The sequence below is a fragment of the Nicotiana tabacum genome, chromosome 18 (assembly GCF_000715075.1).
Source record: "Nicotiana tabacum cultivar K326 chromosome 18, ASM71507v2, whole genome shotgun sequence".
NCBI lineage: Eukaryota > Viridiplantae > Streptophyta > Magnoliopsida > Solanales > Solanaceae > Nicotiana > Nicotiana tabacum.
Genome location: NC_134097.1, coordinates 41926896 through 41939764, shown reverse-complemented (window position 1 = coordinate 41939764; position 12869 = coordinate 41926896). Strand labels below are relative to the sequence as shown.

Here is a 12869-nt window from a genome sequence, read left to right as displayed (position 1 = left end):
AAAGCAGACGCAAAACAACTTTGAAAAATCGTCGGAAAAAAGGGTTCCGGTGACTGATTTCACTTCCCGGAATCGCTGGAATTTATGCACAACGATAAATCTCTCACGATAGCTCTGATACCATGTGAGAAGACACGGGAGAAAATATGATATATTGATATTGTGTGTTCGATACAATACAAGAGGTCCTTATTTATAGCTATACTATACAAGGACATGCTACTCCTATTCCAATGTGGGACAAGACTACATTATGTACTCATCTAACAATTTAACATAGAAAGGAAAACCAGAAAGTGTCAACTTCTTCCAACTTAGATCAGCTAGATCTTTCAAAGTTGGGATCTTTTACACAAATTTGGGAAGCAGAATAATGGACTGCAAGAATTTTGATAACTGCCCGCGCATTGTTCAAATTTAGCATCAATCTAAACAACTTTGCAATATAGGCATGTGAAACAAAATGGATAAAAGTTGTAGGAGACAGAGATCATCAAATTCCCAAAGTGAGTACTGAAAAATCATAAAGGATGTGACAGACAATTAAGTGTATTTGAGATAATGGTGTAGTTTGTGGATACAAATTCAGAATCATTATAAAGGAAAAATTTGTTGTTGTGGTGGAGCAGGGTATTCTGCAGATAAATGTAGTACCATGAGCAGCAGCAACAGCAGTCATACTGGCAACTTCTACAGCAGCAGAAGATGATACACCTTTGCCCTCCGGAACACCAGAACTTACCTGCGTTAACAGTTAATTGATATTTCAAAAAACTTATTTAGTTAGATGAACCAGAAAAGACAGGAAAGAGGCTAGTAAAGCTGTATGAAAAGACCTTATTAATTTATGTCTGACATGAATGGAAGCGTTAAGATAAACCACAGAAGCCTAATGAAATGTTAAAACAGAAAAGGTAATTTTTACATCCATTTAACTTGTGACTGGAACAGAAAATGGCCCGATCCAGAAAGTTTGTTAATGCTGATGGAATGAAGTATCATGTCTGTAAACTGATTACAGTAACTTTAATTTGGAAAGTAATTTTGCTCCGTACATAATAGTCACCCTATTTAGATGTAAGGAATTAGCTTCACATTTGGCCATTCTTATTTTATTTGCAAATCCTAGTGGCCTACATCATACAATGAATTTCTAAAAACAGCTCATCAGAAGACAGTAACCATTCCTTTTTCATCACCAGAAACATGCTTCATAGAACAACTACTGCACCTTCTTAGTTTCATCCAAATAGATCACTGCAATCTGTAGGAGACTTAAAATAAAAATTTGCAGAAGCTATGAACCCCTGAAAGGCTTACCAGAATGCTAATACTATCCTCAAAACGGATGCCTAATTCAGTCATCAGTACCAGAATCGTCCCAGCAACATATGCTGCCCACCTACATGGATGCTTCATATTTACAAACTGGTAGCAACTAATTAAAAGCGAAAGAATGAAAATACAAGAGTTCACTTGCTTCTGGGCTGGGTCTCGGGCAAAATAATTGTATGCTTTCTCATATGTAATTGGCTGCCCATCCTCCACAAAATCAGAAAGATCCATATCAAAAGTTGGTCCACGATTACCTAATTCTGAGCCAAATGATACCTGGATTTGGATTTATCAACACTAAGTCACAAACTTTCATGAGCTAAATAGACAATTAGATGTTGTAGCAGGCAAATGGTGTCAAAAGTACCACAAAAGAGGTTAAAATGCTAGCAAGCTAAGAAAATTTGTTTGCTCGAGTTTTCATCGCAGATAGTTTTTTTTATAAGGTAATATTTTATTAATAAAGGTACCAAGATGGTACAAATACAACGGGCCAGCTACTAACACAAACAGATCTCCTTCCTACATATCACCCGACTCCTCTAGAAAATCCATAGAGTGTTCCAAATTTTTCATAACATTTCTTGTGTACCAGAAATACAGGTTCCAGTTCACATTTGGGAGCATTACCCTTCGAACTCCATACATATTTAGAAAGAGCTCCTACCATTGACTTGCCACTTGCAATGAAACAAGAGATGATCAACAGTTTCTAAATCTTCTTCACATATATAGCATCTGTTACTTAGAATAATTCCTCTCTTTTGCAGGTTTTCCTGAGTTAAACAAGCTTCCCTTGCTTCCCGGATATGTACATTAATGAACAGAAACCTTTTGACTTCCCAAATGCGTATTTAAGTTACGCCCATTCATATACCTCCTCATTTTCGCTCAGAGCATCAAAAAATGACAAAAGGAAAGAAAAAAGAACAAAAGAGTGATAATTTCAAGTTATCAAATGAAAAGAAACTGGATAGATAATGCTTCTTGCACGAGTAATAGTAAGGGTGTATTGTGGGCCGGGCCCAGCCCGGACCGCTAGCAAACGGGCCGGTCCCTACTGGTCCTAAAAGCCCACTGTGGGTCGGTCCTCACCAAATAGCCCACGAGCCCGGGACCACCAGGCGGGCCTGGGCCGGTTCAACCGGGACCAACGACTATTTTTTTAAAAAAACTTTTTAAAAAAAAAGGCCAACGGTCTGAAATTTAAAAAGTAGCCGTTGGCCTGCAATTTTAGCCGTTTGGCTTTTTAAAAAATAGTCATTTGGCCCCCAAACTTTATTTTAACCCCAAACTTTTTATAATTACACTTTTTCCCTATTCTCAACTATAAATACCCCTCATTCTTTCATTTTTACTCACAAATTCATCAATCTCTCTCATTTCTCAAACTCAAATTGAAGTATTCAAGTCTTCACTCATCTCTCATTTCTCAAACTCAAATTCTTAATTCAAGTTAAATCATGCCCGGTGATTCTAGATTGCACCCATTTGTTTTGGAACACTTTAATGTGGTAGAAGAAAATGAAGAAGTTTACATAATAAAGTGCAAGAACTGTGGTCGAGTCTACACTCGTCGTCCAAAGGAGGGCACAGACAGTTTAAGGAGGCATATAAAGAGTTGTCTTGCGCGTTCTCCAGACATTCGTATTTAAGATTTTAGGTTGATTTGAGACAATTTGTGTTATTTTAAAATTATTAGACGTATTATGCTTAATGTTTTAGTTTGTTAGATTAATTTGAAGTATTAAATGTAAACTTTAATTTGCAGCTTTGATACCGAGTTCATCTTAATATATATATATATATACGCCTTAATATAGCTAATGTATACAATCTTATATAAGACAATATACTATATACGACAATATACTAACTACTAAGTGTATAGTATATAAGCTATATTCGAATTTCGATATAACATTAGCTATATTAAGACGTATATATATATAATTTAACAAAATTGTCTCAAATCAACTTAAAAGAATAAATTGTGTGTTTTGTTTTAACCCCAAACCTTTTATAATTACACTTTTTCCCTATTCTCAACTATAAATACCCCCTCATTATTTCATTTTTACTCACAATCATCAATCTCTCTCATTTCTCAAACTCAAATTGAAGTATTCAAGTCTTCACTCATCACTCATTTCTTAATTCTTAAGTCTTTAAGTTTTTCTTTACGCTTTAACAAATGTCTGGACCCTTTTATGTGCCAAGGTGCGAGTGCGGCAAAAAATGCATGATGCAAGACTGTTGGGATGATGGTGAAGCTGGACGCCGTACTGGGCATGTATGGACAAGTTTATAGGGTTCCCGACGAACCTGTTTGCAATTTTGAAGTATGGATTGATGAACCCTGTCAGCAGGAATACTACAAAGAAAAGTTGCAGTATCTTCATTGTTTGTGTTCGAAGCAGTGGGAAAGAAAGCGACAATCCAAACCAGAAGTTGCGGAGTTGAAGGAGAAACTCAAAGAGGTGGAAGAAAAAAATAAGCTGGAAGACAAATTTAAGTGGTTGGAGCAGAGAATACTAGGCAATCGTGATTAAACAATGACATGTATGTGTTGAGCCTAGTAGTGTATCTTTATGTTTATAGTGTCATGTGTTTTCATTAGTTGTACTGAATTTAAGTTATGTTAAGTTTCTATGTTTGTTTGTGTTGTACTGTTAAAATAAAGAAGAAACGGGCCTTTGACTATTTTTTTTAAATTTTTTTTTATCTAAGACAATTTCTTGTAAATTATATAGCTTATACACATATATATATATATATATATATATATATATATATAATTTACAAGAAATTGCTTTAGATAAAAAAATAAAAAAAATAGCCCGGAACACTTAGGCCCGTTTAGCCTAGGACCATGTGGGCTTAGGCCCGTAGTGGGCCAGTTCCACCCTCCAGGACCGCTAAGCCCGGGACTGTTTGGCCCGGGACCGCCAGAGCCCGGGACCGTTTGGCCCGTTTAGCCCATTTAGGCCCGGGCCTGGCCCACAATACATCCTTAAGTAATAGAGACACTTACAGTTGGTTTGAGGATATTCATGAATTAATGTTACATGGATTAACATCCGAAATTTGTAAGTTATTGTACTAAAGAGAAACATAATGTTGGGGCAAACAGGTAAGTAGCTCAACACCAGCAATGTGGAAACCACACATAACTCTAATACGGAGATTTCGACAAACTTCATACAATGTTGGTGAAGAAATGTTATGCAGATATCAGACTATCAATATGGGTAGTTCTCCTTTGGCGAGGGGGCAAAAATGTTAAAAGCACAGCACCAATACTACTTCTTTAACCTTAACAATTGAAGTGCCTAAAAGACATGAAACAGTGTCTGTTAAACTAAAATGACTTTGAAGAGAATGTATGCATAAATCTTTCCCAACGTGAAGACAGCTAACTGTCACCATAAGACATGAATGCGCTGGAAACCATGGATCATGTGAAATTCACATTTGATCACATGTAGTGTTTGACCATTGAAAGTCACATTTCAGAATAATTTCTGGTTGCAAGATTCTATGTTTTCCTGGCATGTCAGGTGACTCGGGTTAAAAAACATGAGTTTAGTCTCAAGTTTGATGAACAAAACAATAGATAGAAGGACAAACAACCCCTAATCCTAGTGACGTGCCTAGATAAATGTAAAATTCATATCTGTCATATGTTACCATCCTCTTTATTTTCCTTGATACAAACTTGTCTTACCTGTGTTGGAACGTGCCAAAAACTGAAAGCAGTCAATGTAATAGTCTATGCCAGAGCTACTTAGAACATATCTTCAAATATATGTGAGAAGCATATGGCATTACTCCAAAATATTTACACCAATTTCCAACTGATGAACATTTGTGAACACTGGCCTTACACTCATAGGGTGTCAAGAGATTGGCGGGCATAAAGCATAGAAATTACCAATTTAATATCATGCATAAACGAAAAGTATCTCATCATGGCCGAAACATGAAAGCTATTTTCCAACTTAAACCTGAGAAAAACAAATTGCTGCCTCCTGATGGCAGAGCTATGTTTTTGCAATTATTTAATAGACCATTGTCTAGCAGTCGCAGCCACAGCATTTAAAACAATCAATTAAGGAATTCGGATGGTTATATTTTCCTAATAACGCAATATATCTCATGCAGTGCAAATATCGAAAGAGTCGATGATTCATACAATTTGAAGAACAGCAGTACACCCGTCCTTGGGCTGCCTAGCCTGAGCATGTTTCCACAATTTTTGCTTGCTTGGATGATTTCTCTGGATTGCGACATGGCATGCCTCCCGGGTGGGCATCTATGGAAGAAAATGTTGACAACATATCGTTAATAGACAGCAATGATCTAACATGATGATGATGCCTAAAAAATACTTCCTATATTGAGACACAGTTTATATGAGGAAAAGTGGAAAACACACTTTAACAGTGTGGAAAGGAACCAGAATGTTCTAGCTCAGGCAAACATCAATTATTTGAATATTTGACCACATTGAGCAAGAAAATACAACGCAGCTCACTAGTGAGGAAGTAGGTGAAGATATTCAAGTATGAACGGGTAAAAGAGTTTGAGCTTTTATAGGAGGCAAGGCATGCATTCAACAAGTCACAACATAAGACCAGCACAAATACTCCCCAAGCATAAACATGTAACAAGGAAAAAGGAACTTTACCTGTAGAACTAAACTACCAGAATAGTCAGCAATTCCTCCCATTACGTCCAATCTTCCCGGTGCTCTTGAAAGAAAAATCTCTTCCTACATTACCGGAAATATTGTCATATTTCCCGTTCTCAAGATATGCAACAGCAAGAGAATCTAGAGGCTAGGCTCTCAATTCAAAATAACATGGTGATGCAGACCTCCATTAACAAACAAAAAAACGATGCTATCTCCCGTTCAAGGTTCTAACACATGTATAAGCTGGGCACATTTCCCAATAGACTAGCCTGAAATCTGGTAATTCTGTAAGTCTTCTCGAGTTTGATTGCACCTTTACACATAAGTACCGTTACAAGATAAATGATTACTCCGGTAAATGAATCAATATCACAAGTTGTGAAGACCTGCAATTCATATGGATGAACACTTGGAAAAAATTTCCTTCAGCAGTTTTTCTCCCTTTCTCGTTGACTTATTTCAAAATGTTAATCATGTGAAGATTTCCTTCTTATTAATCTTATATATTATTATCAGATTTATAAACCACATACTGCGGAGAAACCTGTGAATCCATGAAGGAAAAAAGATTCTACACTGAATGAGCAAAAGAGATATACCTCCCAGTTGAACATTGCAGCAGCAGCCAGATGTTCGCGTGTTTGGAACTTGTTATTATTTTGAGGACTACATGAGGACTGTATTTCAGCCAAGCTCTTCAAGAAACCAAGTGTATCTGGGAGTCCTTGATGATCTCCATGAAGAATTGCAAAGTAATCATTTCTGCAAAGTAATTTAGGTGAATATTTGATAAGAAACATGCCTAAAAGTGGCTGTAGGACATAATAGATTATATATTGTGAGAATGCACGGGAGAAAATATTATTGATATTATTCTCTTATGTTAAACACAATACAATGAGCCCTATATATATATACAGCCCTATATATATATACATAACATGTCCTACTCCTAATACATATGGGATTAGGGTTATTTACTCCTATTTACATAACTATTCTAACACTCCCCCTCAAGCTGGTGCATATAAATCATATGTACCAAGCTTGTTACATATGTAGTTAATACGAGGACCAGTGAGGGACTTGATGAAAATATCTGCAAGCTGATCATTCGACTTCACAAACTTTGTAGCAATATCTCCCGAGAGTATCTTTTTTCTGACAAAGTGACAGTCAATCTCAATGTGTTTAGTTCTCTCATGGAACACTGGATTTGACGCAATATGAAGAGCAACTTAATTATCACACACAAGTCTCATCTGACTAATCTCACCAAATTTCAACTCCTTGAGCAACTGTTTGATCCAAATTAGCTCAAATGTCGCCATAGCCATCGCTCGATATTCTGCTTTTGCACTAGACCGAGCAACCACATTCTGTTTCTTGCTCTTCCAGGACACCAAATTTCCTCTTACTAAGACACAATATTCAGACGTAGAACGCCTATCAGAAGGTGATCCTGCCCAATCAACATTTGAGTATTCAACGATCTGCTCATGGCCTCGATCCTCAAACAATAAACCTTTGCCTGGAGCTGATTTTATATACTGAAGAATGCGAACAACTGCATCCCAATGACTATCACACGGAGAATCCATAAACTGACTAACAACACTCACAGAAAAGGAAATGTCAGGTCTTGTCACTGTAAGGTAATTTAATTTACCAACCAACCGTCTATATCTTGCAGGATCGCTAAGAGGCTCCTCCTGTCCTGACAGAAGTTTAGAATTCGGATCCATCGGAGTGTCAACAGGTCTACAACCTGTCATTTCTGTCTCCTAAAGAATATCTAAGGCATACTTTCGTTGTGAGATCACAATACCTGAGCTACACTGAGCGACCTCAATACCCAGAAAATACTTTAGTTTGCCCAGATCCTTAGTCTGAAAGTGTTGAAAGAGATGTTGCTTCAATTTAGTAATACCATCCTGGTCATTGCCGGTAATAACAATGTCGTCAACATAGACCACCAGATAAATACAGAGACTCGAAGTAGAATGCCGATGGAATATAGAGTGATCAGCTTCACTCCGAATCATGCCAAATTCCTGGATAATTGTGCTGAATTTACCAAACCAGGCTCGAAGAGACTGTTTTAGACCATAAAATGACCGGCGCAAGCGACATACAAGGCCACGAGACTCCGCCTGAGCAACAAACCCAGGTGGTTGCTCCATATAAACTTCATCCACAAGGTCAACGTGTAAAAAAACATTCTTAATGTCCAGCTAATAGAGGGGCCAATGGCGAACAACAGCCATGGATAGAAAAAGGCGAATTGATGCTATCTTAGCCACGGGAGAGAAGGTATCACTATAATCGAGCCCAAATATCTGAGTATATCCTTTGGCAACAAGACGAGCCTTAAGACGATCAACCTTACCATCCAGACCAACCTTGACTGCATACACCCAACGACAACCAACAGTAGATTTACCTGAAGGAAGAGGGACGAGCTCCCAAGTACCACTCGTACGTAAAGCAGACATCTCGTCAATCATAGCCTGTCGCCATCCTGGATGAGACAATGCTTCACCTGTAGACTTAAGGATGGAAACAGAGGACAAAAAAGATAGAAAAGCATAATAGGGTGATGACAAACGATGATAACTCAAACCGACATAATAAGGATTAGGATTAAGGGTGGTCTGTATACCTTTCCGAAGTGCAGTCGGTGTACTAGGAAGAGACAAGTCCGTAGGAGAAGCAAGGCCAGGACGTGAATCAGCTGGGCCTGATGCTGGGTGCGGAAGACGATGATATGTCAAGTGTGGTGTTCCTGTGGCAGGGAGTCTAGGAGGAGCCATACTAGACTCCCCAACGGCTGGAATGGGTAAGACTTCTGTAGCAGAAGGTGAAGGAGGAGCTATAGTAGACTCGAGTAAGACTTCTGTGGCGGAAGGTGAAGGAGGAGCTATAGTAGACGCCTTAAAGGTCGGTATAAGTAAGACCTCAGATATATCAAGGTGGTCAGAATGGTTAGAAGAGGTAAAGAAAGGTTTAGACTCAAAAAATGTGACGTCAGAGGACATAAAGTACCTACGAAGATCAGGTGAGTAACAAGGATATCCCTTATGAACACAAAAATAACCAAGGAAGACACACTTGAGAGTACGAGGAGCTAACTTATCTTTCCTAGGGGCTAAGTTATGAACGAAACAAGTGCTCCCAAAAACACGAGGTGGAACAGAGTATAAGGGTGATTGGGGAAACAATACTGCATACGGTATCTGATTCTGGATGGGAGAGGAAGGCATCCGATTAACTAAATAACAAGCTGTGAGAACTGCATCGCCCCCAAAACGCAACGGAACATGAGATTCAATGAGAAGTGTGCGAGCAGTCTCAATGATGTGCCTATTCTTTCTCTCTGCAACCCCATTTTGCTGAGGGACAAGAGGTCTGATGAATAATTCCTTGAGAAGTCATAAACTGCTGAAATTGAGAGGATAAATATTCTAAGGCATTATCACTGCGAAAAGTGCGAATAGAAACACCAAATTAATTTTTAATTTAAGCACAAAAATTCTGGAATATAGAAAACAACTCAGAACGATCTTTCATTAAGAAAATCCAAGTACATCTTGAATGATCATCAATGAAACTAACAAAATAACGAAATCCTAAGGTTGAACTGACTCTACTAGGACCCCATATATCAGAATGAACTAAAGAAAAAACAGACTCTGCATGACTCTCAATACTACGAGGAAAGGAGGCTCGGGTATGTTTCCCGAGCTGACATGACTCACACTCTCTAATGTAGATAAACTAGACAAACTAGGCACCATCTTCTGAAGCTTGGATAAGCTTGGATGTCCTAAACGTCTGTGAATTAGGTCCGGAGTATCTGTAACTAGACATGCCTTGGAGGAATTGAGTGAGTTAAGGTAGTAAAGGCCTTCTGATTCATGTCATGTTCCAATCGTCTGCCCCGTACTGCGGTCCTGCATAATAAAGGAATCATCAATAAAATATATACTACAATGGAGGGCACGAGTCAAACGACTAATAGATGCAAGATTAAAAGGACAGTCAGGGACATAGAGAACGGAATCTAGAGTGACAGAGGGTAGGGGATTCGCTTGTCCAACTCCTTTTGCTTTGGTTTGAGACCCATTGGCTAAAGTAACAGTGGGAAGCGACTGTGAATACGTAATATTTGACAAAAGTGATTTATTACCAGAGATATGATCAGAAGCAACCGAGTCCACAACCCATTATCCAAGAGTACTAGACTGGGAAACACAAGCAAAAGAATTACCAGCAACAGAAGTATCAGTCTGAGCAACAAAGGCTATTTGTGGAGATGTCTGCTTACTTGCTCGATACTGAAGGAACTCATTATACTCCCCTTCAGATAAAGAAAAACCCTGGTTACCTGTAGTCTCAGTCTGAGCAACATATGCATTTTTGGGTGGGCGACCATGTAAAGAATAGCACACGTCACGAGTGTGTCCAAGATTATGACAATAAGAGCACTTGGGTCTAGATCTTCCAAAACGACCTCCTCCTCGTCTATTCTCCATAGTATGAGATGCCCGATTGTCCACTGACTGGGATACGAGGACAGATGAGTCAAGTGTCTGTGATGAGCTCACTGGGTGACTTGGTGCTGCAGCAAGGCGAAGTAATCGAGAGAATAATTCATCAACAGTGGGGACAGTCGGACTAGCCAAAATCTGGTCACGTACTGAATCAAGGTCATTAGGGAGTCCACCGAGTGTAAAAACTAGAAACATCTTCTGTCGTTGCTCTTGTTGCTTTTCAATACTAGCAGAAACTGGCATCAATGTCTCAAATTCTTCCATGACTGCCTGTACTTGTCCCAAGTACACATATCCAATTCATGTTTCTTCAAGCTTGTCATTCGCGATATTACATCATAGAAACGAGATATGTCATTAGCGTATAAATTACGAGCCTTTTCCCAAACTAAATAACATATCTGGAATGAACGGAACAAGGGCATCAACTTGGAATCAATAGATCGCCATAGGATACTATATAACTGAGCATCGACCTTCTCCCACAGTATTTTGGCCTTTTCATCACCTTCGCTAGCCTTTTTTGTTAAATGATCTTGAACTACTTGACCTTTACACCACAACTCGACAGACGAAGCCCAAGCTAAGTAGTTTGAACCTCCCATTAAAGGTTCTGAGGTAATCATAACACCGGAACTGCCAGAGCCCGGGTTTTTAGACCCGAAAGCATCGACTCCCAAAGACATCGTGAAAACTTGCTGGAATAGATGAAGGAAACACTGTTTTTGCCGGAAATTACTGTAGCTGCCGAAAAAAACTCAAAGTGGTCGGAATCAAACGAAAACAGGATGGGTAGGGTTGGAATTAGTAGCCGACCCAACTGTTCTGAAGATCTGTCATCAAAAAATGGCCGGAAAGGGCTCCACGCGCCGGCGCGTGAAGCAGATCTCGCCGGAAAAAAAATCCTCCGGACGGCGCATGAGAGGTTGTCTGTCGGAGGTGTTTGATGGGGTTTAGTTGCCGGGGGTTGGGGGATGTTGTGGTGGTGTTGGTTTTTGCACAATACCGATGGAAATTGATTTTTTTTTTCGAAAAACAGCCCTAAAAGGTCGCCGGAATTGATGCACGGCGACTGTTTTGGGTGGGTTTTCTTTCCCGGATTTTTCTCACTGCTGCTCTGATACCATGTGAGAATGCACGGGAGAAAATATTATTGATATTATTCTCTTATGTTAAACACAATACAATGAGCCCTATATATATATATATATATACATAACATGTCCTACTCCTAATACACATGAGATTAGGGTTATTTACTCCTATTTAAATAACTATTCTAACATATATAAAGACAAGAAGGTAGGAATTAAAGAATTTACTCTTTTGTAAGACTGCTATTATCAACAACTTCCTTATTTGGCAATTGAGTACGTGAACTAAGTTCATTTTGTGCAAGCGAATACCATGCAGGGATAGCTATATCTTTCCCTATAATCCTTTGAAGCTGATAGCCAAGGACTATAGCGTCTCGCAGCCTCCGTGCTCCACTAAGCTGAAATGAAAGTTACATATACAAGTTATCAGTAAAGCAAATGATATTGTTATGCAGATTTCATGGAGTATCCTGTTTATATCCAATAAGAAGACCTAGCATCAATTCACTGTTATGCATTTTCCAATCTCAATATTTTTTCATATGTACTCCAAGTTGCTAAATATCATATCATAGAGTCGATTTTACTTAGTAACATTAACATAATTCTTTAAAGTTCAATAAATTATTACACAGCTACAGAAGTTCATATACGCCAGAACAAGATACCCAACATCATCTTTTGATTTGGTAAAACCCCACGCGCAAACCCCCCTACTGGGGACCCAATAGTGGCTCTTTACCGCCTTTGCTCGTTTGGTGCATCGAACCCAAACCTTATGGTCCGCTCGAACAAAAATTGATAGCGTGGTGGTGCCCAAAAGTTGAGCACGTCTTAAGATAAAGATAGAAGAAGATGAATTTCGATGAATCTTTACCCCATGTGAAGCGTGATATTGTCCCAAAGCTGTATCTTGTAGTAGTCTGGCAGCCACCTAAGATCCATGAGGCAATAGATGAAGAAGAATCAAATAACAAGATAATATTATTTCTTTAGAACCACAAAGATGAACAACTCCATTAGGAAAAAGGAAACTTTACTGGATAAGAATATTCTCCGAGCTCGAAGAAATATGCCTTCTTTTTATTTTTTTAATCTTTTTTTGAAAAGTATGTTATTTTACTCTTTCAATAGAATTCAGGTATAATCTATGCTTATGCAACTTCTAGGGACAATGCAAAAAGGCTA

The 12869-nt window shown here is 38.6% G+C and overlaps 1 protein-coding gene across 4 annotated transcripts in view; it reads right to left on the bottom strand.

The window, feature by feature from the left end:
- LOC107771004 (L-arabinokinase-like) overlaps nt 1-12869 on the bottom strand; it is a 31554-nt gene that overhangs the window by 6595 nt on the left and 12090 nt on the right. For all 4 annotated transcript variants that reach the window (XM_075236806.1, XM_075236805.1, XM_075236807.1 and 1 more), the window contains 8 exons: nt 12559-12615; nt 11907-12079; nt 6631-6793; nt 6026-6109; nt 5531-5650; nt 1481-1611; nt 1321-1402; nt 655-742 (listed from right to left, as the gene is read on the bottom strand). In XM_075236806.1, coding sequence (XP_075092907.1) covers nt 655-742; nt 1321-1402; nt 1481-1611; nt 5531-5650; nt 6026-6109; nt 6631-6793; nt 11907-12079; nt 12559-12615 — 898 coding nt within the window. The remainder of the gene's footprint in view (nt 1-654; nt 743-1320; nt 1403-1480; nt 1612-5530; nt 5651-6025; nt 6110-6630; nt 6794-11906; nt 12080-12558; nt 12616-12869) is intronic.